Source organism: Coregonus lavaretus (assembly GCF_964263955.1).
Source record: "Coregonus lavaretus genome assembly, chromosome: 23".
Classification (NCBI taxonomy): domain Eukaryota; kingdom Metazoa; phylum Chordata; class Actinopteri; order Salmoniformes; family Salmonidae; genus Coregonus; species Coregonus lavaretus.
The window spans coordinates 36,773,191-36,799,610 of record NC_140010.1 but is presented as its reverse complement, the minus strand read 5'-3'; the positions used below and the strand labels follow the sequence as shown (position 1 = coordinate 36,799,610).

The 26,420-nt window shown below is 45.0% G+C and overlaps 1 protein-coding gene across 3 annotated transcripts; it reads left to right on the top strand.

The window, feature by feature from the left end:
• Nucleotides 1–6,055: 6,055 nt before the first annotated feature.
• Nucleotides 6,056–16,370, top strand: LOC311150578 (lactosylceramide 1,3-N-acetyl-beta-D-glucosaminyltransferase A-like). 3 transcript variants are annotated; one of them, XM_084188056.1, is made up of 2 exons: nucleotides 6,056–6,367; nucleotides 13,509–16,347. In XM_084188056.1, the coding sequence occupies exon 2, from the start codon at nucleotides 13,840–13,842 to the stop codon at nucleotides 15,004–15,006; it is 1,167 nt and encodes a 388-aa protein (XP_084044182.1). In that variant the 5' UTR covers nucleotides 6,056–6,367; nucleotides 13,509–13,839; the 3' UTR covers nucleotides 15,007–16,347. The 3 variants fall into 3 exon arrangements, with proteins under 3 accessions (XP_084044182.1, XP_084044183.1, XP_084044184.1); XM_084188057.1 differs by having other exon boundaries at nucleotides 6,364–6,574; nucleotides 13,509–16,370; XM_084188058.1 differs by having other exon boundaries at nucleotides 6,364–6,503.
• The last annotated feature ends 10,050 nt before the right edge of the window (nucleotides 16,371–26,420 follow it).

The window sequence follows — 26,420 nt, the reverse complement described above, 5'->3', positions numbered from 1 at the left end:
ATTTTTATTTTTTTTACAGACATTGACCCTTATTCCCCCCACAAATCCAATTTATTTAACTGGTATGGAACATCAAAAAAGTGTATTGTCCTGTTGAAAAACGGAATTAACTCATTAATATACACTGAACAAAAATGTAAACGCAACATGTGAAGTGTTGGTCCCATGTTTCATGAGCTTAAATGATCCCAGAAATTCTCCATATGCACAAAAAGCTTATTACTCATAAATTTTGTGCACAAATTTGTTTACATCCCTCTTAATGAGCATTTCTCCTTTCCCAAGATAATCCATCCACCTGACAGGTGTGGCATATCATATATGAGGACCATGCCTCAGGACTACCTGGCCTGATGACTCCTTGCTGTCCCCAGTCCACCTGGTCGTCCTGCTGCTCCAGTTTCCACTCTTCTGCTTGAGGCTATGGAACCCTGACCTGTTCACCGGACGTGCTACCTTGTCCCAGACCTGCTGTTTTCAACTCTCTCTCTCCACCACACCTGCTATTTCAACCTCTAAATGCCCGACTATGAAAAGCCAAGTGACGTTTACTCCTGATGTACTGACCTGTTGCAACCTCTAGAACCACTGTGATTATTATTTGACCCTGCTGGTCATCTATGAACGTTTGAACATCTTGGAGAAAAATCTGGCCTTAATGGCCATGTACTGTTATAATCTCCACCCGGCACAGCCAGAAGGGGACTGGCCACCCCTCAGAGCCTCGTTCCTCTCTAGGTTTCTTCCTAGGTTTCTGCGTTTCGAGTTTTTCCTAGCCACTGTGCTTCTACATCTGCATTGCTTGCTGTTTGAGGTTTTAGGCTGGGTTTCTGTATAGCACTTTGTGACATCTGCTGATGTAAAACGGGCTTTATAAACAAATGTTGATTGATTGATTGATCCAGAAGCTAATTAAACAGCATGATCAATACAAAGGTGCACCTTGTTCTGGGGACAATAAAAAGGCCTCTCTAACATTTGCATATTTGTCACACAGCACAATGCCACAGATGTCTCAAGTTTTGAGGGAGCATGGAATTGGCATGCTGACTGCAGGAATGTCCTCCAGCGCTGTTGTCAGAGAATTTAATGTTAATTTCTCTACCATAAGCCGCCTCCAACGTTGCTTTAGAGAATTTGGGAGTACGTCCAACCGGCCCCACAACCGCAGACCACGTGTAACCACGCCAGCCCAGGACCTCCACATCCGGTTTCGTCTGAGACTAACCACCCGGACAGCTGACGAAACTGTGGGTTTGCACAACCTAATAATTTCTGCACAAACGGTCAGAAACTGTCTCAGGGAAGCTCATCTGCGTACTCGTCATCCTCAACAGGGTCTTGACCTGACTGCAGTTCGGCGTCGTAACCGACTTCAGTGGGCAAATGCTCACCTTCAATGACCACTGGCACGCTGGAGAAGTGTGTTCTTCATGGATGAATCTCGGTTTCAACTGTACCAGGCAGATGGCAGACAGCATGTATCGAGGAGGCGGGTGAAGTGGAGGGACGTATATACCCCTGGCCCAGGGACTCGGAGACTTATGTTTCCATGGCCTCAGTTTCAGCCTGCGACAGTGGGTACACATGACTCCTGGGAGGTACAGCGTCTACCCGAAGGTTTATCGCGCAATCCCCCGCCCGATGAGAAAACGCGTGCGCCAAATCAAGGTATTCGGGGGGAATGCGCACGGTGGAGGTACTGTCTGGACTTTCCACCGTGGTTGCACCAACGGAAACATCTAGACATCTACCCTGACACTCTTGCGACCACCCCGTGAGAGCCCTCTGCGGCCATGAGAAGGTGGGGTTGTGGAGTGCTAGCCACGGGATACCTAATACCACAGGGAAAGCAGGAGACTCAATAATCGAAAAAATTACCTGCTCACAATGTGTCTCCTGGGTGATCATGGTGACTGGTATCATGACTTCCGTAACAAACCCAGACCCTAATGGTCGACTATCGAGTGCTCTGATGGGGAGTGGAATAGATAGGGGAACCAATGAAATACCTTGACGGCGTGCGAATGCCCTGTCCATAAAGTTCCCAGCTGCGCCTGAATCGACTAGCGCCTTACACTGGGGAACTACCATGTGGTCGGGAAAGTGTATAGGTAGGGTACAGTGCGCAGCAGAGGGCTCTGAACAAGTGTGGGTGTTCGATACCTGGCGTGATGCGTGAGTGCCCTGCCTGCCGCCTCCAGGCCCAAAAGAACGTTGACTACGACATGTGGTGTACTCACCCTTCGTGCCACCAGAGTGGCACTGTCGCTATCCTCCTCCGCTCTCTCGGCCGGCGGCTCCACCCAGCTCCATCAGCTCGGGATCCGAGTCGTCTGGGGGTGTTAATGGGCAGACCCCTACCAGGACGTCCTCTGGTTGACAGCAGGTTGTCCAAACGAATGGCCATGTCCACCAGTTTGTTGAAAGACAACATGGTGTCCCGGCTGGCTAGCTCCCGTCGGACGTCCTCCCGCAGATGGCACCGGAAATGGTCGATCAGGGCCCGCTCGTACCACCCAGACCCCGCTGCCAGCGTCCGAAACTCCAACTCGTCCTCCAACGCGTCCTCGTCCCCTGCCTCAGAAGCGAGCAAACTCCCCGTAGTCCTCCAACGCGGCTCCTCCTTCGTTCCACACCACGTTGGCCCACTCCAGGGCTTTCCCACAGAGGCAGGAAACGAGAAGAAACCTTCTCCCGCTCCGATGGTGCCGGCCTGATCCTGGAGAAGTACAGCTCCATTTGGAGGAGGAATCCCTGGCACAGCGCCGCCATCCCATCAAACACCCGTGGTCTGGATATCTAGATCCTTCCGGGTGCTGGGGTGTAGGTGGCTGGATCCGGTTGACCAGCTGGTCTCAACAGATTGGGACCTCTCCTCTCCAGGCATTGGACGACCTGAAGAACCCGATCCATTGCTTCCCCCAAGCTGGCCAGCATCGTGGAATGCTCCTGGACCCGTGCCACGACTCCAGGCATGCGCTCTTCTCCCGCTGACTCCATAGCGGGTGGGTTTTTCTGTGATGAATGTGATGGAAAGGAGTCAGGCGCAGGAGGGTAATCACCGAATACAGAGTTTATTCCTTCGTAGACACACAAATGCGCTCAAATAGCGATAAACGAAACAGGCACATGGGAAACTATCATCCCTGGCAAATGCACTGTAACGGATATCCAATAATACATAGGCACAGGGGAAAATCTACCCTGGCAACAACTAGTTATGAGTAGCTCCACCGAGCTACACTACTCTCACTCATAACAATCACCCACAAGGACAAGGGGGCAGAGGGAACACTTATACACGGACTAATTAGGGGATTAGAACCAGGTATGTGTGATTGACAAGACAAGACAATTGTGATGATGATTGGGCGGCAGTGGTTAGTAAGCCGGTGATGACGAATGCCGAAGCCTACCCGAACAAGGAGGGGAGGCAGCCTCGGCCAAGGTCGTGACAATTTATTTCAGCTTTTATTTCTTTCATCACATTCCCAGTGGGTCAGAAGTTTACATACACTCAATTAGTAGTTGGTAGCATTGCCTTTAAATTGTTTACCTTGGGTCAAACGTTTCGGGTAGCCTTCCACAAGCTTCCCACAATAAATTGGGTGAATTTTGGCCCATTCCTCCTGACAGAGCTGGTGTAACTGAGTCAGGTTTGTAGGCCTCCTTGCTCGCACACGCTTTTTCAGTTCTGCCCACAAATGTTCTATAGGATTGAGGTCAGGGCTTTGTGATGGCCACTCCAATACCTTGACTTTGTTGTCCTTAAGCCATTTTGCCACAACTTTGGAAGGATGCTTTGGTTCGTTGTCCATTTGTAAGACCCATTTGCGACCAAGCTATAACTTCCTGACTGATGTCTTGAGATGTTGCTTCAATATATCCACATAATTTTCCTTCCTCATGATGCCATCTATTTTATGAAGTGCATCAGTCCCTCCTGCAGCAAAGCACCCCCACTGCAGGATGCTGCCACCACCGTGCTTCACGGTTGGGATGGTGTTCTTCGGCTTGCAAGCCACCCCCCTTTTCCTCCAAACATAACGATGGTCATTATGGCCAAACAGTTCTATTTTTGTTTCATAAGACCTTAGGACATTTCTCCAAAAAGTATGATCTTTGTCCCCATGTGCAGTTGCAAACCGTAGTCTGTCTTTTTTATGGCGGTTTTGTAGCAGTGGCTTCTTCCTTGCTGAGCGGCCTTTCAGGTTATGTCGATATAGGACTCGTTTTACTGTGGATATAGATACTTTTGTACCTGTTTCCTCCAGCATCTTCACAAGGTCCTTTGCTGTTGTTCTGAGATTGATTTGCACTTTTCGCACCAAAGTACGTTCATCTCTAGGAGACAGAACGCGTCTCCTTCCTGAGTGGTATGACGGCTGCATGGTCCCATGGTGTTTATACTTGCGTACTATTGTTTGTACAGATGAACATGGTACCTTCAGGCGTTTGGAAATTGCTCCCAAGGATGAACCAGACTTGTGGAGGTCTACCATTTTTTTTCTGAGGTCTTGGCTGATTTCTTTTGATTTTCCCATGATGTCAAGCAAAGAGGCACTGAGTTCGAAGGTAGGCCTTGAAATACTTCCACAGGTACACCTCCAATTGACTCAAATGATGTAAATTAGCCTATCAGAAGCTTCTAAAGCCATGACATCATTTTCTGGAATGTTCCAAGCTGTTTAAAGGCACAGTCAACATAGTGTATGTAAACTTCTGACCCACTGGAATTGTGATACAGTGAATTATAAGTGAAATAATCTGTCTGTAAAAAATTGTTGGAAAAAGTACTTGTGTCATGCACAAAGTAGATGTCCTAACCGACTTGCCAAAACTATAGTTTGTTAACTAGACATTTGTGGAGTGGTTGAAATACTAGTTTTAATGACTCCAACCTGTCACGCCCTGGCTCTGGGGACTCTAGTATGTTGAGCCAGGGTGTGAGTTTTCATTTGTTTATGTTCTAGTTGTTGGATATCTATGTTGGCCAGGGTGGCTCCCAATCAGAGACGGCTGTCGCTCGTTGTCTCTGATTGGGAGTCATACTTAGGTAGCCGTTAGGCATTCATTATTTGTGGTTTCTTGTTCCGTGTTGGTTTGTTTATGTAACCAGGGACGTCACGTTTTTGTTTTGTTGTTTTGTTCGTGTGTTCATTCAAGTTTAATAAAATGTTCGCATTCAACGCTGCGCCTTGGTCCTCCTCTATGAATGACGATCGTGACACAACCGAAGTGTATGTACACTTCCGACTTCAACTGTATATCTTTTTATACCTAAAGTTCAGAATCAAATCGCTAAATTATCCATGGTATGACCATCTTAAAACAATTCCATATGTTATCTTAGGGGAATGAGCCATCTGATGAATGAGTAATGAATGAGACATCTGATTCGATGAAGGATGACGCTGAGTTCGCCTTTTTGGACAAAATGTCATTTAAGGTACTCCAAAGCTTTTTACAATAATCCTTTATATAATGTCTCTTTTTTTTGTAATACAGTTTCTTCTTCTTTTTGTTTAGTTTAGTCACATGGTTTCTTAATTTACAGTATGTTTACCAATCGGCTGTGCGGCCAGACTTATTTGCTTGTCTTTACTTTCTTTATTATTAGATGAGTATAATGTTATATGTAGATGAGTATGATGTTATATGTAGATAAGTATAATGTTATATGTAGATGTGTATAATGTTTTGTTGGAAAGACGTGACAATCTCGACCCATCCTCATGATAATAGATACATGACACACAGATAATTTCCTTTGTCTTTACTTTCTCTATATGAGATGAGTATTATGGTATGTGTTGAAATGTAATAATGATCTGGACCTAAAGTTGCTGTTCTGTTAGTTTATAGATGTAATATTGTCAAGGGAAAACCTCTGCTTGTAAAAATGTGGGGGGGCTGTGGAGGTGAAGACAGTCTTTTGCTCCCTCATCTGCGCTTCCTTCCTCCTTCCCTCTCCCACATCCTCTGCCCGCCCCCACAGAGTGTGGGGAATGAGCAGAGAAAGGTAGTAGCAACTAAGGCAACAGACATACTCACAAGCAGAGGCTTCACACGCTCTGGACAGAGTGAGGTTCACACACTCACACACAGCTTAACTGGCAGCTGCTGCCGCTGCTTCTGAAAAGTGGAGTGTGTGTTTGTGACTCCACTCTAATCACTCCAGGGAGAGGTAAACAGAAAAACCTCCAGAGCTATACAAGGAAAGAATATGTACAGGAGGGAAGAGAGCGAGAACTCAATTCACTGAACTCAACAGGAGGTGGTCATTATTAGGCTACTGGGACTACTTCTTCTTACAACTAGTCACTTGGATACATAGCAGCAGCAGTGATATTTTCTCTCAGTGGTAAGTGGCATGGTGTGGTGTGCTCAGCAGTGACTCTTTCAAGTGTGAGATCTATTTATACGACCTGTGACTTTGGAGCTACGCTGACAGAGAAGGCTCACTTTCACAGAAGCTGGTTTTAGATAGAGTTAGTTGTGTGAGTAAAGAACCCACCGGGCGGCTGTTTCAATTTGCACTCCCATGAAGCGTTTCAAGTGTTGAGTACAGGTTTGTCAGTGTGTGTGTCAGTGTGTGTGACTGAATGGGTTGAAGGCATGCTTTTATTATCAAAATATTAGAATAATCTATTTAAACTGTTTCTGGGCGGCAGGTAGCTTAGTGGTTAAGAGCGTTGTGCCAGTAACCAAAAGGTTGCTGGTTCTAATCCCCGAGCCGACTAGATGAAAAATCTGTCGATGTGCCCTTGAGCAACGCACTTAACCCTAATTGTTCCTGTAAGTTGCTCTGGATAAGAGCGTCTGCTAAATTACTAAAATGTATACTGAGGATTGTAACACCCTCGAAAGAGGCCAAACAAACTATGTCAGGTTCATTTTATTTCACCCAAGATGGAGTAAGAAATGTTCATGGTAAATAAGTTGATTTGAAGTTGGTTGTCATGTGAGCAACTGTAAAATGAGCTTCAGTGTTTTCGTATTCACCTGGTCAGTCTATGTTCCTAATGTTTTGTACACTCAGTGTATTTCCACAGTATGAGATTGGAATAATACTGTGAAATTGTGAAAATTATGATAATGCCCTTTTAGCGTAAGAGCTGTTTGAAAAGATCGCCTGAAATGCCTGCCTGTTTTGGTGGGATGGACCTTTGGCCTGCCTGGTGAAATCACCAGGCAGTAAATTAGTTAATAGACCAATAACAAAGACCACTCTGCCAATAACAGCTAGTTTTCAGTTTTCCCCACTCAGACCACTCCCAGACGGTCCTAGCTAAATTCTTGATTGAGAAATTGCTTTTTACTAAGAAGCTGTTTCTTTCTTACCATTTTAATTGAAAACAATCACAGTAAGGTACTTAATTGTTATTGAGAAATGATTTGATATTGAGATAAAAACAGCTGCATTAACTTAATATGCCATTTAGCAGACGCTTTTATCCAAAGCGACTTACAGTCATGCGTGCATAAATCTTTTTGTGTATGGGTGGTCCCGGGGATCGAACCCACTACCCTGGCTTTACAAGCGCCGTCCTCTACCAGCTGAGCTACAGGGGACCACCACCAACTTCAAACCCAGGACAATACTGATATTTCCTGAATGACATGTTTGAGTGAACAAGATACATGTGCGCAACCAATCACAGTGTGGAATTTACTTGAAAGGTTAAAAATAGATAGAAAGGAAGTAGCTTAAGTAAAGGTAAGGACATACCACATGTTACAAACCACACACACCTATTAGGTAAATCATGTTTGACTTCCAACAGTTGCCAAACAAAACCTGTAGAACAAGTTTTACTGGCAGACATCAATGATGAGACTTGAGAGGTGAGACACACCTTTGTCTTTGTTGGATTTGTTAGACCATGACAAAGATGTCAAAGATGTCTTATGTCAAAGACACCGGTACACACACAATTACATGGAGCGCATTGCATCGTAGTAACACAACATTGACTGCTATTCAGAGCCATATATTAAAATATTTATTTAAATATATGGCTCTAGTGCTATCTAACTGTTCTTTCATTTAGCAATTAATAATGACACCTAGTTTCATATACGGTAAGCTGTGGTGAGGGAGAAGTGGTGTGCTTGAATTTCCTTTCCAGTAAACTCCAGATTTAGCTGAACTAGAACATTGGCAGACACTTCTCTCTTTCAAAAAGCTGGTTAAACATATCAAAGTTCACAGAGGTGGTAGTGAAAGTACACATTGTCTTTAATGAGTTCATTACACTTAATTAATAATTACATCTAAATACTGACTCATCCAGGCATGGACTTTACAGTAACACACAGACAGTCAACATTCTCATTAATACATGAGGGTTTCTGAAAGTTTTTTTGTGTTGAAATGTAGAAGCTGAGGTTATACAAGACAGCATTGCCTCAGCTCACATTTTTCAGGCAGAGAGAGAGAGAAATACGAAGAGAGAAGGATAGAACGAGAGATAGAGAGATAGATTCTGAGTGAGTGACCCCATTAGGCAGAGGCAGGCTAATGATGTTAAAAAAGCTGTGGTGTGCCTGGATTCCCAGACCCATCCATGATCCCCCTTGGTTTTTACCCAGGCCAAACGGGCGGAACAGCCTATTCTCATCCAAGCTCTCATTGTGCTCCCAGAGCTATTCTGATGCCATGCATTGTGTGCCGAACACTTTCCACGGCTCTCAGCGGTTTTGATGGGTCCACGCCATAAACCCCTCCATTATGGGAGAACCCCCAGCACTACATTTGCTGTGCTGGCTTTTATCATTCACTGGCCACACTTTCGACTTCTCAGCTAATGTTTGTGGTTTTAGCGCACTGTCACACAAACACACACTAGGAAGTCAGAGAAGAGGAACAAAACAGAAGTATTTGTTTTTATGATATGAAACTGCTTTAGTTTGAATGATAAACCTATAGATTTCAAACAGGTACAAATATAGATTTCAAACAGGTACAAATATAGCACAGGAGGAGGCTGCTTTGATTCTTCTTTGCCTTGATGACAGCTTTGCACACTCTTGGCATTCTCTCAACCAGCTTCATGAGGTAGTCACCTAGAATGCATTGTTAAAAGTTAATTTGTGAAATGTACTTCCTTCTTAATGCATTTGAGCCAATCAGTTGTGTTGTGACAAGGTAGGGTTGGTATACAGAAGATAGCCCTATTTGGTAAAAGACCAAGTCCATATTATGGTAAGAACAGCTCAAATAAGCAAAGAGAAATGACAGTTCATCATTACTTTAAGACATGAAGGTCAGTCAATTCAGAACATTTCAAGAACTTTGAAAGTTTCTTCAAGTACAGTCGCAAAAACCATCAAGCGCTAAGAAGAAACTGGCTCTCATGAGGACCGCCACAGGAAAGTAAGACCGAGAGTTACCTCTGCTGCGGAGGATAGGTTCATTAGAGTTACCAGCCTCAGAAATTGCAGCCTAAAGAAATGCTTCACAGAGTTCAAGTAACAGACACATCTCAACATCAACTGTTCAGAGGAGATGCATGAATCAGGCCTTCATGGTTGAATTGCTGCAAAGAAACCACTACTAAAGGACACCAATAAGAAGAAGAGACTTGCTTGGGCCAAGAAACACAAGTAATGGACATTATAAATCTGTCCTTTGGTCTGATGAGTCCAAATTTGAGATTTTTGGTTCCAACCAGCGTGTCTTTGTGAGACGCAGAGTAGGTGAACGGATGACCTCCGCATGTGTGGTTCCCACCATGAAGCATGGAGGAGGAGTTGTGATGGTGTGGGGGTGCTTTGCTGGTGACACTGTCAGTGATTTATTTAGAATTCAAGGCACACTTAACCAGCATGGCTACCACAGCATTTTGCAGCGATATGCCATCCCATCTGGTTTGCACTTAGTGGGACTATCATTTGTTTTTCAACAGGACAATGACCCAACACACCTCCAGGCTGTGTAAGGGCTATTTGTCCAAGAAGGAGAGTGATGGAGTGCTGCATCAGATGACCTGGCCTCCACAACCACCCGACCTCACCCCAATTGAGATGGTTTGGGATGAGTTGGACCGCAGAGTGAAGGAAAAGCAGCCAACAAGTGCTCAGCATATGTGGGAACTCCTTCAAGACTGTTGGAAAAGCATTCTAGGTGAAGCTGATTGACAGAATGCCAAGAGTGTGCAAAGCTGTCATCAAAGCAAAGGGTGGCTACTTTGAAGAATCTCAAATATCAAATATATTTTGATTTGATTAACACTATGTGTTATTTCATAGTTTTGATGCCTTCACTATTATTCTACAATGTAGAAATAAAGAAAAACCCTTGAATGAGTAGGTGTGTCCAAACTTTTGACTGGTAATGTATATATATTTTTATACATACAGTGGTTCTAAAATTCTAAATCAAATGGCTAAATTATACATTTTATGACCATCTTAAAACAATTCCATATGCTACAGTGAGGGAAAAAAGTATTTGATCCCCTGCTGATTTTGTACGTTTGCCCACTGACAAAGACATGATCAGTCTATAATTTTAATGGTAGGTTTATTTGAACAGTGAGAGACAGAATAACAATGAAAGAATCCTGAAAAAACGCATGTCAAAAATGTTATAAATTGATTTGCATTGCAATGAGGGAAATAAGTATTTGACCCCTCTGCAAAACATGACTTAGTACTTGGTGGCAAAACCCTTGTTGGCAATCACAGAGGTCAGACGTTTCTTGTAGTTGGCCACCAGGTTTGCACACATCTCAGGAGGAATTTTGTCCCACTCCTCTTTGCAGATCTTCTCCAAGTCATTAAGGTTTCGAGGCTGACGTTCGGCAACTCGAACCTTCAGCTCCCTCCACAGATTTTATATGGGATTAAGGTCTGGAGACTGGCTAGGCCACTCCAGGACCTTAATGTGCTTCTTCGTGAGCCACTCCTTTGTTGCCTTGGCCGTGTGTTTTGGGTCACTGTCATGCTGGAATACCCATCCACGACCCATTTTCAATGCCCTGGCTGAGGGAAGGAGGTTCTCACCCAAGATTTGACGGTACATGGCCCCGTCCATCGTCCCTTTGATGCGGTGAAGTTGTCCTGTCCCCTTAGTAGAAAAACACCCCCAAAGCATAATGTTTCCACCTCCATGTTTGACGGTGGGGATGGTGTTCTTGGGGTCATAGGCAGCATTCCTCCTCCTCCAAACACGGCGAGTTGAGTTGATGCCAAAGAGCTCCATTTTGGTCTCATCTGACCACAACACTTTCACCCAGTTCTCCTCTGAATCATTCAGATGTTCACTGGCAAACTTCAGACGGGCATGTATATGTGCTTTCTTGAGCAGGGGGACCTTGCGGGCGCTGCAGGATTTCAGTCCTTCACGGCGTAGTGTGTTATCAATTGTTTTCTTGGTGACTATGGTCCCCGCTGCCTTGAGATCATTGACAAGATCCTCCCGTGTAGTTCTAGGCTGATTCCTCACCGTTCTCATGATCATTGCAACTCCACGAGGTGAGATCTTGCATGGAGCCCCAGGCCGAGGGAGATTGACAGTTCTTTTGTGTTTCTTCCATTTGCGAATAATCGCACCAACTGTTGTCACCTTTTCACCAAGCTGCTTGGCGATGGTCTTGTAGCCCATTCCAGCCTTGTGTAGGTCTACAATCTTGTCCCTGACATCCTTGTAGAGCTCTTTGGTCTTGGCCATGGTGGAGAGTTTGGAACAAATGTATTAATTGCTTCTGTGGACAGGTGTCTTTTATACAGGTAACAAACTGAGATTAGGAGCACTCCCTTTAAGAGTGTGCTCCTAATCTCAGCTCGTTACCTGTATAAAAGACACCTGGGAGCCAGAAATCTTTCTGATTGAGAGGGGGTCAAATACTTATTTCCCTCATTAAAATGCGAATCAATTTATAACATTTTTGACATGCGTTTTTCTGGATTTTTTTGTTGTTATTCTGTCTCTCACTGTTCAAATAAACCTACCATTAAAAATATAGACTGATCATTTCTTTGTCAGTGGGCAAACGTACAAAATCAGCAGGGGATCAAATACTTTTTTCCCTCACTGTAGCTTGGTAGATATTGCGATGTAAGGGCTTAGCCCTACAGGGGTTTTAAGGTCTATCTCTAGCCGCTATCTCGGCCTGTCATATAGGCTTCGATAAGACACCTCGTTATGTCGTTTCATGTTTCGTCCAGTTCCCAAGCCTTTAGTCCCGTCATGGGATTTTTATATTGTGATTGAGGCTATTTCACAGCAGCTTTCTGAGACACTGGAAAGCGTTGAGATGAAATCTCTCTTTTAAGACCATGTTACTGGTCGCCCGTACGTCGACAAAGTGAGTGAGTGAGCTACATGCACTGTCAGTTCACCATTAGTGTCTACAGTTTGCCTGGGGCTTTTCCAATGTTACCTTGTTGCCCAACCCTGCCTTTATGCCTAAAGACCAACTCTTTGTGTCCTGGGCACCTCTCTGCAAGGGGAGGCCCCTTTCTCATTAACGATTGTCACATTGTATTGTGGAACCTATTATATTGGCCTATAATAGAAGGGGTTACAGTCTCCAGAGGGCCGAAGGGCTCACTCCACCAGAGGTAGTATAGCTACCTCTAGGGCACTGTTCATCTCCTTACAGGAGATTTGCCAAGCGGCTTGTTGGGCATCCCCTCATACTTTTATGAGGTTCTACCGACCAGATTTCACTGCACCTTCATTGGCGCATACTGTCCTCAGTGTCGGGACCTATGAGCGTTGATACGTTGGGACTACCTGGCTTCGGAGAGCATGTGCGACACGGGAGTGGGCCATACCCCTCTAGTGAGATGTTGAAACAAATAATTGAAAGAGAACTTAAGGTTACTTGCGTAATCCCGGTTCTCTGATCTTATGAGTGAGACATCCCACCACATTCCCCTACTCGCAAGAGTGTGAGGAAGTTCGGCATGCTCAAGAATGATCAGAGGGCAGGCGAGTGGCTCTTTAGTGTGAGGAGAGGGGCTCCCTCATTCGCCACTCGACCTGTCTGTCTCCGACAGACGTGTATGATTGGTTCTTCGAGCTACTTAGAAGATTCTGGGGAATCCCACTAGTGAGATGTCTCACTCATAATATCAGAGAACCGGGGTTGTGCAAGTAACCTTAAATTATAGAAGCAAAAGCTATGCTAACTAAGTGTAAATATAGCAACTGTTTGGTAGCTAACACATAAAAAATGGTACGTTTTACATTAAGTTGCTCTTGTACCTGTGTAGTAATGCTGTCATTACTCTAGTAATAACATTGTATTAACTAACATTGTATTAAGAAGTTAAAACATTGTAGTTTCTAGATTAATTACAGAGTAAATACACAGCAGAGCAGCCTAATGTAAAATGTTATCAAATATTTAAGAACAACCAGACCCTGTCAAAATTGTAACATTTAGTTTCAGACTCGTTGATTGATCTGTTTGTCTGCCTTACTCCAAGAAACATTTAATGCACTTAATTGTCACCACAGAGTAAAACGTGTATTCTCTGTTCCATTTCAGAGCGATGGTCGGCAACCTGGGGATGCTGGATGAGTCTGAGCCACTATGAGGACGGCTGTGCGTGAGTCAGTAACAACAGGAGTGTGAGTGACACGCCAGACAGAGGCGATGGTTTCCGGGAGGCCCTCCTGTGAATCTCCCCTACTAACCCATGCCTCCTGCTCCGTGTGAGACACCTAGGATGGAACACATACACTGCTCTGCAAAGAGTCACTGGAACATTCCGCCTATGTAGCTGCTCTTTCACACATACCAACACACATACCACCGTGCCATCACCACTTTGACCTGACAGAGGAAGAACCCCGGAAGGTTCCAGAATCATTTTCCCATGATGTTTGTGAATTTCCGGCGGATCCGCAAGTGCCAGTGCGTGCAGTTGATGACCACATGCTTGGTGCTGTCGGTGGTGATGGTATGCTGGGAGCAGCTGGACAGCAGCGTGATGAGCCACGTCAACTCCTACTCTTACCGCTACCTGGTCAACAGCTACACTTTAATCAACAAGAGCTTCACCATCCCACGCCAGCAGGCCCACATATTCAGTAACTACCGCTACCTACTCAACCACCCGTACAAGTGCTCAGGAGAGAAGGATGTTTTACTGCTTCTTCTCATCAAGTCCTCCCCGGAGAACTTCGAGAGACGGCGAGCCATACGGTCGACATGGGGCAACGAGACCTACATCCGCCAGGTCCTGGGGGTGACGGTGAAGGTGATGTTTGTGCTGGGCCTCCCCAAGCAGCATGAGACTGCCCAGCCATGGATGAGGAGGAGCGGAGGCATCCAGGACGACCTTGTCGATGAGGACCGCTGGCATGGCGACTTGGTCCAGCAGGACTTTGTGGACTCGTTCCACAACCTCACCCTCAAGCTTCTGCTACAGTTCCGCTGGGCTCACTTCTACTGCCCCCGCGCCCGCTTCCTCATGACGGCTGACAATGACATCTTTGTGCACATGCCCAACCTGGTGCGCTACCTGCAGGACATGGACAGGAAGGGCGTGACGGACTTCTGGATCGGTCGCGTGCACAGAGGCGCGCCACCCATCCGCCGGAAGGAAAGCAAGTACTACGTCCCGCAGGAGATGTACCCGTGGGCGTCATACCCGGACTACACAGCAGGGGCCGGTTACGTTGTCTCAAGAGATGTGGCAGACAAAATCTACAAGGCCTCGTTGACGCTCAATGCCTCGCTGTACATCGACGATGTCTTCATGGGCATCTGCGCCAATGCCATGGGCGTGTTGCCGCAGGAACATGTGTACTTCTCAGGCGAAGGCAAGGCGCCGTACCACTTGTGCATATACGACAAGATGATGACGTCGCACGGCCATGTGGCCGACATTTATGAACTCTGGAAAGCCGCCACAAACCCGGAGGTCAAAAGGGTCACGTCGGGACTTTTTGGGAGGTTGTACTGCACGGCAGTGAAACTAACCCTCCTCTGCAGACCCTACTTCTTCAACACCTACCCCTGCAAGGCAGCCTTGTTGTAGTATTGTAAACATACTTACTGTGTTTGGTCCAAAATGGAGTGCAGGATCATTTTGTACATCCTTTTGCTTTCATCGCTCCCATTATTTGAAAAGACTGAGGAGGGAAGGGGGGGGGGGGCTGTGTTTTGTGTTGATGGAGGGAGAAACACATTAGTCATATCTATTGCTGTAAATGTGGGTTTTACAGTGACCATCTATCTATATGGCCGGCAGTGGTCCAGTTCTTGATAGCTTTATGATTTATTGAAGAGTCCCACCTCCCTGGGAGAGCAGAGACTGAATTTGATGAACAACAGATGCTTCCCAAGGAGATGCTGACCAGACATAATATTGAAAAATGGGTTTCTAAGTGAATTTCTGCTCCCACTCTCCAATCTCCTTTCATTAAACTGATTGAGAGAACGTTTCCCTGGCCTTTAATTCAGTTGATTATGCTGCTGAGGTTTAAAATTAACTGCGCATGGACACAATTGGCTCATTGTCTGTCGATTCAAGGTAAGGTTAGCTAAGGTTAGCAGGAAGAGACTGTTTATAACTTTATTGTAACTTAATAGTACAGCATGAAACTGCAAGCAAGCATTTGAAAATGAGGATAATGAAGTCTTACAAACTCTGCAGCCGTAAGGTGTAAGTTGTCTGGGGTGTAGCAGTACATTAATGTGTAGCCTATGTGTGAGTTATTAGTGGTGAATAGTGAAACTGACACATACTGTATTGGCTATCATGTGTGAGTGCCAAAAGTGTCTGTTACGAGGTGCAAAATTCTACCTGCAGATTCAAAGTATTATGCATGTCAGCTCATCGCTTATCATTAATTCATTGTTCTGTAAATTAAATGAGGATGCAGGTGAAATATACAGCTGCTTTCAAGCAATTTCTATGTATTTAATTTGGAAACCCAACCCAAAGCATATAGGCAGCCTTTTCAATCTGTCGCAAAGCAAACAGGAAACAAACAAGGGGCTTCCAGGTAAATTAAAATGTGATATAGATTCGTGCTCTCTGATTGGTTCAAAGTCAAGTTCTCAGCCACTGACGAGTATTGCTTTTCTACAGTAGAAACAGCAGGTTCGACAGTACCACGTCGGTACACAGCAGGGACATCTTTTGTTCAAGCAAGAAAAGGAACAGCCTCATAAGTACCTATCGGCAGTCAGATTTCTTGGTGAGTCTGTACCATCAGTCACTCTCACTCAGATTTCATTAACATTGTGTAAGTCATGGCATGGGTAGAATTGCAAGAAATGTGCTTTAAAACTGCAATAATGTCTCTCTGCCCCATGGCAAAATTAGTAGAATTGCATGATATTTGTAATAAAGTTGCACACTTTTCTCTCCACCCCATGGAAAATGTGTAGAACTGCAGAAAATTTGTTTTACAATATACACCGCTTGGTAGGGCCACAACCAAATCTCATTAGGGCCAGCAAAAGGCCAGAGCCGGCCCTGTATAGACTAACTGCGAAACTAATTCATTTTGGAGAAAACAGAACAGCTCCAACCGCTTTTATGGGTTTTCACTTCTCCATTGCAACCACATGTTGAGCAACGGTGGAGTGGGTGAGATGAACGTGACATACAAGCCTCAACACACAGCTCTGGGTTGTGTTCCTGTGGACATTCTGTCTAATAGCTGTTGACATCATTTCACTTTTGTTCCGGGCAGTGGGAGTTTTTCGAGGATGTCAAATCAATGTTCATTGGTCGCATACACAGTTTTACAGATGTTATCGCAGGTGCAGCAAAATGCTTATGTTTTTAGCTCCAACAGTGCAGCAATATCTAGCAATACAATAACAATACACACACAATACAAACGTAAAATAAAATAAAAAAATTAAGACATTAGGACCACCTTCCTAATATATATGCCCTCAGAACAGCCTCAAATGTCGGGGCTTGGCCTCTACAAGGTGTCGAAAGCGTTCCACAGGGATGCTGGCCCATGTAGATTCCAATGCTTCCAACAGTTGTGTCAAGTTGGCTTGATGTCTTTTGGGTAGTGGACCATTCTTGATACACACGGGAAACTGTTGAGCATGAAAAGCCCAGCAGCATCTACTACCATACCCTGTTCAAAGGCACTTAAATATTTTGTCCTTCCCATTCAGCCTCTCAATGGCACACATACACAATCCATGTTTCAATTGTCTCAAGGCTTAAAAATCCTCTATTAACTTGTCTCCTCCCCTTCATCTACACTGATTGAAGTGGATTTAACAAGTGACATCAATAAGGGATCATAGCTTTCACCTGGATTCACCTGGTCAGTCTATGTCGTGGGAAGAGCAGGTGTTCTTAATGTTTTGTACACTCAGTGTAGATGTACTGTATGTGAATGGTGTGTATAGACAGTATGGTCAGTATGTGGATAGAAAAGGTGTGTACAGCAGTAGTCCTATAGGATGAGCCATTACTAAAATACAGTATATACACATGTAAAGTGGGTAAAACAGTATGTGAACATTATTAAAGTGACCAGTGTTCAATGACTTTATGTACATAGGGCAGCAGTCTCTAAGGTGCAGGGTAGAGTACCGGGTGGTAGCCGGCTAGTGACAGTGACTAAGGCTCAGGGCAGGGCACTGGGCGGAGGCCGGCTAGTGGTGACTGTTTAACAGTCTGATGGCCTGGAGATAGAAGCTGTTTATTAGTCTCTCAGTCCCAGCTTTGATGCACCTGTACTGTCTCCGCCTTCTAGATGGTAGCGGTGTGAACAGGCCGTGGCTCGGGTGGTTGAGGTCCTTGATGATCTTCTTGGCCTTCCTGTGACACCGGGTGCTGTAGATGTCCTGGAGGGCAGGCAGTGTGCCCCCGATGATGCGTTTGGCTGACCGCACCACCCTCTGGGGAGCCCTGCGGTTGCGGGTGATGCAGTTGCCATACCAGGCGGTGATACAGCCCGACAGAATGCTCTCAATGGTGCATCTGTAGAAGTTTGTGAGGGTCTTAGGGGCAAAGCCAAATTTCTTCAGCCTGCTGAGGTTGAAGAGGCGCTGTTGCGTGAAGGGACAATTTCAGGTCCTCGGTGATGTGCACACTGAGGAACTTGAAGCTTTTGACCCTCCTCACTGCAGCCCCGTCGATGTGGATGGGATGTGGACGCTGTCTCCTGTAGTCCACGATCAGCTCCTTCATTTTGTTGACGTTGAGGGAGAGATTATATTTCTGGCACCACTCTGCCAGGGTTCTCACCTCCTCCCTATAGGCTGTCTCATCATTGTTGGTAATCAGGCCTACCATTGTTTTGTCGTCAGCAAACTTGATGATTTAGTTGAAGACCTGCATGGCCATGCAGTCGTGGGTGAACAGGGAGTACAGGAGGGGGCTGAGCACACTCCCGTGGGGCCCCCGTGTTGAGGATTAGTGTGGCGGAGGTGTTGTTGCCTTCACCACCTGGGGTCGGCCCGTCAGGATGTCTAGGATGTATATCCATAGAAAGATTAAAAGATCCTCCTTACAAGCCTGTTAATGTATTAACTCTAATCATTATAACTTTATTGAGGGCCAGATGAGAATATTAAGCACACAAATGCCTCATTGCCTGAGTCTAGGGATCTATATATTAGCTTCAAATGTTTTTGTCTTACCAAATCAAGCTGACTCAAATAGCCTGACGACTCACACTAAATTATTCCGCTACTCTGTTGTTCGCTAAATACTTTAATCTGATCATTTAAGTTGTTTGTGGTGAGGAGGGGTGTTGTACAAAACAATGTCATCAGCGATTGGATCGTCTCTAAGCCAATGACACATTTTCAAACTGCCGCTTTACCCACCTGTGTTCTGGCCCTGGCCCAAGCCATCGGTTTCTGGACCTGTGTTGGCATTCGGTGAAGGGTCGGGGAGGTACTCAGATCCAGACTCATTGCAGAGAAGAAACTAACGTATGTGAGCGTTTGTCCGGAGCAAGGACTCTGGGTAGCCAGGCAATGACTCAAATGCTTGTGGGGGAGAGGTCAAAAATCCAAAATGGTGATTGGTATGAGTTGAAGAGGCATCTAGCCCATTGCTACAGCATGATGTCATGCATGCCTCAGAGACAGTAGCCTAAAAGCTGGAGCTCTATTGCTGTTGATGTAAAACTCTAAACTGGACTTTTCGGTCTCCACAATAACAATCGGTAATAGTTTTGAGTGAGTGCATTTCTGATATGTGGCTTGGGGTTGAATTGTACAAAAATAATAAATAAATAAAAATGTAACCCTTACATACACTATACAGTGAGAGAAAAAAGTATTTGATCCCCTGCTGATTTTGTATGTTTGCCCACTGACAAAGAAATGATCAGTCTATAATTTTAATGGTAGGTTTATTTGAACAGTGAGAGACAGAATAACAACAAAGAAATCCAGAAAAACGCATGTCAAAAATGTTATAAATTGATTTGCATTTTAATGAGGGAAATAAGTATTTGACCCACTCTCAATCAGAAAGATTTCTGGCTCCCAGGTGTCTTTTATACAGGTAACGAGCTGAGATTAGGAGCACACTCTTAAAGGGAATGCTCCTAATCTCAATTTGTTACCTGTATAAAAGACACCTGTCCACAGAAGCAATCCATCAATCAGATTCCAAACTCTCCACCATGGCCAAGACCAAAGAGCACTCCTAGGATGTCAGGGACAAGATTGTAGACCTACACAAGGCTGGAATGGGCTACAAGACCATCGCCAAGCAGCTTGGTGAGAAGGTGACAACAGTTGGTGCGATTATTCGCAAATGGAAGAAACACAAAATAACTGTCAATCTCCCTCGGCCTGGGGCTCCATGCAAGATCTCACCTCGTGGAGTTGCAATGATCATGAGAACGGTGAGGAATCAGCCCAGAACTACACGGGAGGATCTTGTCAATGATCTCAAGACAGCGGGGACCATAGTCACCAAGAAAACAATTGGTAACACACTACGCCGTGAAGGACTTACATCCTACAGCGCCCGCAAGGTCCCCCTGCTCAAGAAAGCACATATACATGCCCGTCTGAAGTTTGCCAATGAACATCTGAATGATTCAGAGAAGAACTGGGTGAAAGTGTTGTGGTCAGATGAGACCAAAATGGAGCTCTTTGGCATCAACTCAACTCGCCATGTTTGGAGGAGTAGGAATGCTGCCTATGACCCCAAGAACACCATCCCCACCGTCAAACATGGAGGTGGAAACATTATGCTTTGGGGGTGTTTTTCTGCTAAGGGGACAGGACAACTTCACCGCATCAAAGGGACGATGGACGGGGCCATGTACCGTCAAATCTTGAGTGAGAACCTCCTTCCCTCAGCCAGGGGATTGAAAATGTGTCGTGGATGGGTATTCCAGCATGACAATGACCCAAAACACACGGCCAAGGCAACAAAGGAGTGGCTCAAGAAGAAGCACATTAAGGTCCTGGAGTGGCCTAGCCAGTCTCCAGACCTTAATCCCATAGAAAATCTGTGGAGGGAGCTGAAGGTTCGAGTTGCCAAACGTCAGCCTCGAAACCTTAATGACTTGGAGAAGATCTGCAAAGAGGAGTGGGACAAAATCCCTCCTGAGATGTGTGCAAACCTGCCAACTACAAGAAACGTCTGACCTCTGTGATTGCCAACAAGGGTTTTGCCACCAAGTACTAAGTCATGTTTTGCAGAGGGGTCAAATACTTATTTCCCTCATTAAAATGAAAATCAATTTATAACATTTTTGACATGCGTTTTTCTGGATTTTTTTGTTGTTATTCTGTCTCTCACTGTTCAAATAAACCTACCATTAAAATTATAGACTGACAATTTCTTTGTCAGTGGGCAAACGTACAAAATCAGCAGGGGATCAAATACTTTTTTCCCTCAATGTATTTACAAAAGTATTTGGACACCCCTTCAAATTAGTGGATTTGGCTATTTCAGCCACACCCGTTGCTGGCAGGTGTATAAAATCAAGCACACAGCCATGCAATCTTCATAGACAAACATTGGCAGTAGAATGGCCCATACTGAAGAGCTCAGTGACTTTCAATGTGGCACCGTCATAGGATGCCACCTTTCCAACAAGTCAGTTTGTCAAACGTTTGCCCTGCTAGAGCTGCCCCGGTCAACTGTAAGTGCTGTTATTGTGAAGTGGAAACATCTAGGAGCAACAATGGCTCAGCCCCGAAGTGGTAGGCCACACAACCTCACAGAACGGGACCGCCGAGTGCTGAAGCGCATAGTATTTTTAAATGGTCTGTCCTCGGTTGCAACACTCACTACAAAGTTCCAAACTGCCTCTGGAAGCAACATCAGCACAATAACTGTTCGTCATGAGCTTCATGAAAAGACCACAATGCGCAATGCCAAGCATTGGCTGGAGGGGTACACTACATGACCAAAGGTTTGTGGACACCTGCTCGTTGAACATCTCATTCATGGGCATTAATATGGAGTTGGTCCCCCCTTTGATGCTATAACAGCCTCCACTGTTCTGGGAAGGCTTTCCACTAGATGTTGGAACATTGCTGTGGGGACTTGCTTCCATTCAGCCACAAGAGCATTAGTGAGGTGTTCGATGGGATTGAGTTCAGGGCTCTGTGCAGGCCAGTCAAGTTCTTCCACACTGATCTTGACAAACCATTTCTGTATGGACCTTGCTTTGTGCACGGGGGCATTGTCATGCTGAAACAGGAAAGGGCCTTCCCCAAACTGTTGCCACAAAGTTGAAAGCACAGAATCGTCTAGAATGCCATTGTATGCTGTAGCATTAAGATTTCCCTTCACTGGAACTAAGGGGCCTAGCCCGAACCATGAAAAACAGCCCCAGACCATTATTCCTCCTCCACCAAACTTTACAGTTGGCACTATGCATTGGGGCAGGTAGCATTCTCCTGGCATCCGCCAAACCCAGATTTGTCTGTCAGACTGCCAGATTGTGTAGCTCAATTGGTAGTGCATGGTGCTTGCAATGCCAGGGTTGTGGGTTCGATTCCCACGGGGGACTAGTATGAAAATGTATGTACTCACTACTGTAAGTCGCTCTGGATAAGAGTGTCTGCAAAATTATGTAAATGTCAAGTGAAGCTTGATTCATCACTCCAGAGAACACGTTTTCACTGCTCCAGAGTCCAATGGCGGCAAGCTTTATGCCGACGCTTGGCATTGCGCATGGTGATCTGTGTGCAGCCATGGAAACCCATTTCATGAAGCTCCCAACGAATAGTTATTGTGCTGACCTTGCTTCCAGGGGCAGTTTGGAACTATGTAGTGAGTGTTGCAGACGAAATGCTTAAAAGAGGGGCCCAAAACAGGGTCCAATGATTCATAGCCACTGTACTGCACATTTAGCTTTGACTTTCATTTTGCCCTTGGGTTGCTATTGTAAGGTCCTGTTCAGAATGACAAAACTCCCCAAACATATTCCTTTTTGTTGGTTTCACTTTAAGATGGTAGCTTTACAATAATCAACCTTTATTTCCATGTTTCTCTCCAGTCCTCCAGTCCTTTGGAAGACTGGCTTCTCAATCCAACAAGTCTGAAAAACATTTAACAATGCAGGAAACCGGGCCAAGCAGGATCAGCCACTCTGAAGTCATCTAAATATCCAATATGAGTTAATAGATTTTTATTTTCTCCTCCCTCCCTAAGCGGCCCTGCCAGCATAATTGCATTGACTTCTGTGAACGTGGGAGTCAAAGAACAGAGTTGATGTGCTAAAAATAAATGCACATACCATATCATAGCCAATTACGCATTCACTGAGCTGCTCATTGCCCCTGTGGCAGACTATAATTATAACTAACCTACACATGCACAGAGATATGGATCATTTATTCGTATGCTATGTATTAGTTTGTCGATGTCCATCATCTATTTCGTATGATATGTTTCGAATTGCAATTCGTAAAAATATGTTACGAATTTGCAAAACGTGCAATATGATATGAATTTGAAAAAATTTATATGTTACGAATTCCAATATGTTGTGGCTAACGTCAGCTAGGCTTGGCTAACGTTAGCTAGGCTAGGGGTTAAGGTTAGGAGTTAGGTTAAAGGGTTAAAGGTTAGCTAAAAGGATTAAGGTTAGGGGAAGGGTTAGCTAACATGCTAAGTAGTTTCAAAGTCAGTGATGAGATTCGAACACGCAACCTTTGGATTACTAGATGTTCACGTTATACGCCCGACCAACCACCCTCCTTTCATTTTTGCCTTAAGTAACCTTCTGTCTTATATAACCATACAAAACGTAACATATCATACTAATTTGAGTGTCCTGGATTTACTTTACTATGTTACGTCTAGTCTATGAGACCAGTCTGAGTATGTCCATATTCTCTGAGTAACAGTCCATGTAGGCCATTTCTGTGTTATGACATTCAGATGTGTCTATGCTCCCACATGTAATGTTACTAAAGCATGGCACGTGTAAGTCTGCATGTACTCAATAGTAATCCATTGACTACTAGTCACTTAGTGAAATCATAAGAGAATCCATTTGATCAACAAGAGCCACAATTTTGGAATTCATTAGCTGGTAACTCCACTAGCAGCCTTCTGCAACAATATCCTAATACTCAGTGAGCATAGAAATCGACTGATTGTCCTTGGTTGGTGTAATATGATGCACCAAAGGTTCTATATCGTGGAGCTCCGCCCCATAGGGGAGCTCTGCTCCTATTGGTTTACCCCGCTGCCTAGGCAGCGAATAGCCTGAGAAAGAATTATGCACACACCTGCAGCCAATAGGAGTACAGGTGTCCCTATAAAAGGGGATGCTTCCCCTCAATCAGCCTCCCTTTATCTTCAGCGACTTGGACTGGACTGAAGAAGCCGAAGAGAAGAAGAGAGGACTCAGGACGAACCCGCCTTCGATTTCTAAAGTCTCGACGACGTCCTTCTAAATGAGCACACGCTCTAGTCCAATGCCAAGAGTACCGTCCAGCTCCACCGCCTCCAGTAGACCTGGATCTACTGCTCGGCGTCGTGCCCGGCGTCAGACGGCAGCCTCTAGCAGCAAGAGAGCGGGCCCCGCCCCTTCTGCAGCGCCAGAGGTGCCGACCATTCCGCCGGCAAGAGAGGTCGTTAGAGCGTCATCCTGGCATCACCCGAAGGGCGGCCAGAAGAGACGTCGTTTATGACATGGCGAGGGGGAGAGAATGGAAGACGGCACAGCGCCTTGTTTGACTGTGCCCACTGTTCCCCCCCAACCCTACTGTTGAGGGTATGGCGGAAACTGCATGTTGTGGGTCTAATAAAGAGATGGCTCCAATTGACTTTGTCACAAGAGAGCCCCTTTTCCATGATACACCTGAGACCGTTCAGGTTCCTTTACTCTCTCTCTCTTCCTCACCACTCTGAGTGTAGCTGAGCATACACATGAGGCAGGTGTGAATAAGGGAACAGGGCAGACATCTTTGATGAGCCGCCATTGTTATACCTCGTAAAAACCTCACACCACAGACTTCTAGGAGTGTTGTGGTACAGGTTTCACATAGTAGCCTGTGTACACAGCCAGTTCCTGGAATGATGACGCAATCGTCTTCAGCCACCCTCTAGTGAAACGTGTCCTATTAGGAACGCGGCGGCTTAGGCCAAAGCCTAGAGACACGCCTCCTCAAGATAACATTGGAGCATTATTACTGTCTGAGGGTTCAGTGCAGTGTTTGCTCATGTTTTTGTATACTCCTTTATCCATCAATCCCCGGATTGAATGTGGTGAATTGCTGAATGCACAAGTTATGATAGCACCTTGGGTTATATAACTGTTGTGTCGGTGATGGAGAGGACATCATATTGTTCCCTCTGCCCACTAGTCTCTAGTTAGCCTTAGACTGAGTGAGGCGGATTTACTGATAACATGGTCTCTAGGGCGACACCTTGTGACGCCTCACTGTGAGATCAGTTGTGTGGGAATATGGAGATACAAAGTGTCTGAGGGATCAGTGTGGTTTCCTGTCCTTTTATCTGCCCGCTAGCCTTTGGATTATTCCTTAGGCTGCGGCGGTTTTACTGACAATTGGGGGGGCGACACATTGTGTCGCATCACTGTTGAGCGTCATTTATTAAAGGAATATTAGAGCGGTAACTGTCTGCTTGTGCAGTTCAGTTGAGCTCAAGTATTACGTTCCTGGCCACTAGTCTTTGGTTTCCTTAGACTAGGGGCGGCGGGATACTGAAGGCACAGTGTACAGCAACACTTTGTGTTGCGACAATGTAGTACCAGTAGTTAAAGGGATATTTGAGCATTAACTGTCTGCTTTGTTCAGTTCAGTTTTTAGCTCATGTCCTCAATTCTGGATATGTCTTTTAACTCTCCGGTTCAGTTTGTACTCAGCGTAGCTGATGGGAGGACTTGAACTAGGATAAAATAATGCAGGACTGAAGGGACGGGTCTCCATCAGGTCCGCTCTTTTCTAGGAGGGAGACAAATGTGACATGACTCCTGACTGATATTTTCAGTACAGTAGAAGGCATGTTGTTGATCTGCCCACCAGTGTATAACATAATTTCACCGGAGGCTGATTGAGGGGAAGCATCCCCTTATATAGGGACACCTGTACTCCTATTGGCTGCAGGTGTGTGCATAATTTTTTCTCAGGCTATTCGCTGCCTAGGCAGCGGGGTAAACCAATAGGAGCAGAGCTCCCCTATGGGGCTCCGCTCCACTCATAGAACTGGAGTTACAACTCCGGTAACTATCGTTCTCTACAATATATGCTGGCTTTGATCCACTAGGTGGCGATATTGACTTACTGAGAAAGGCCTCAGTCCTGTATGGTGCTGCAGAAGATGCCGATGTGACATGAACATGGAAAACATTTTTTAAACTAAAGGTGTTTTCACATATAGTCCTCTTTAAAGTGAACTGGGGTAAAAAAACTAAATAAAATAAAAACGAAATACCTCAGTTCTCTTTGTATTCACACTGTCCTTGACTTTGAATGAGGAATCAACTGTTTTGCCAGTTCACTTCACCTATTTTGTGGACCGAATCCTCTTCGCATTCACACTGCTATGTTTAGAAAGGAACTAAGATATTTTTCCAACATGCACTCTGGGTTTTTACAAAGTGCAGGACAAGACATTCAATCAGAATGTGTTATCATACAGCTAGATATACCTACTTACATTTAGAAAGCTAATAGATTGCATTTAACTAAAATGAGACAAATTGTAATCAGAAGATACTATTAACATGTACATTTTATTGCTAACAGAATAAATAGCAATAGAATAACTGCAGAATAAATAATGCTGTAATTGAAAATTGTACACCCACGGTAGGCTACTGCCCCTTTAAGAGTTGGGACAAGCATGCATTTGCAGGCAAGCTGCAGAAGGAGCAGGCTACTACTCCCCATCTTTTATCAGTGCAATTTTGACAGCGAACTAGCTGAAAAAGTTTGAGAAGGTTTATCTAATGTTCCCTCGTTAGATTTGAGCTCATCTCGCTCTGGCTAGCATTAGTTGTTGAT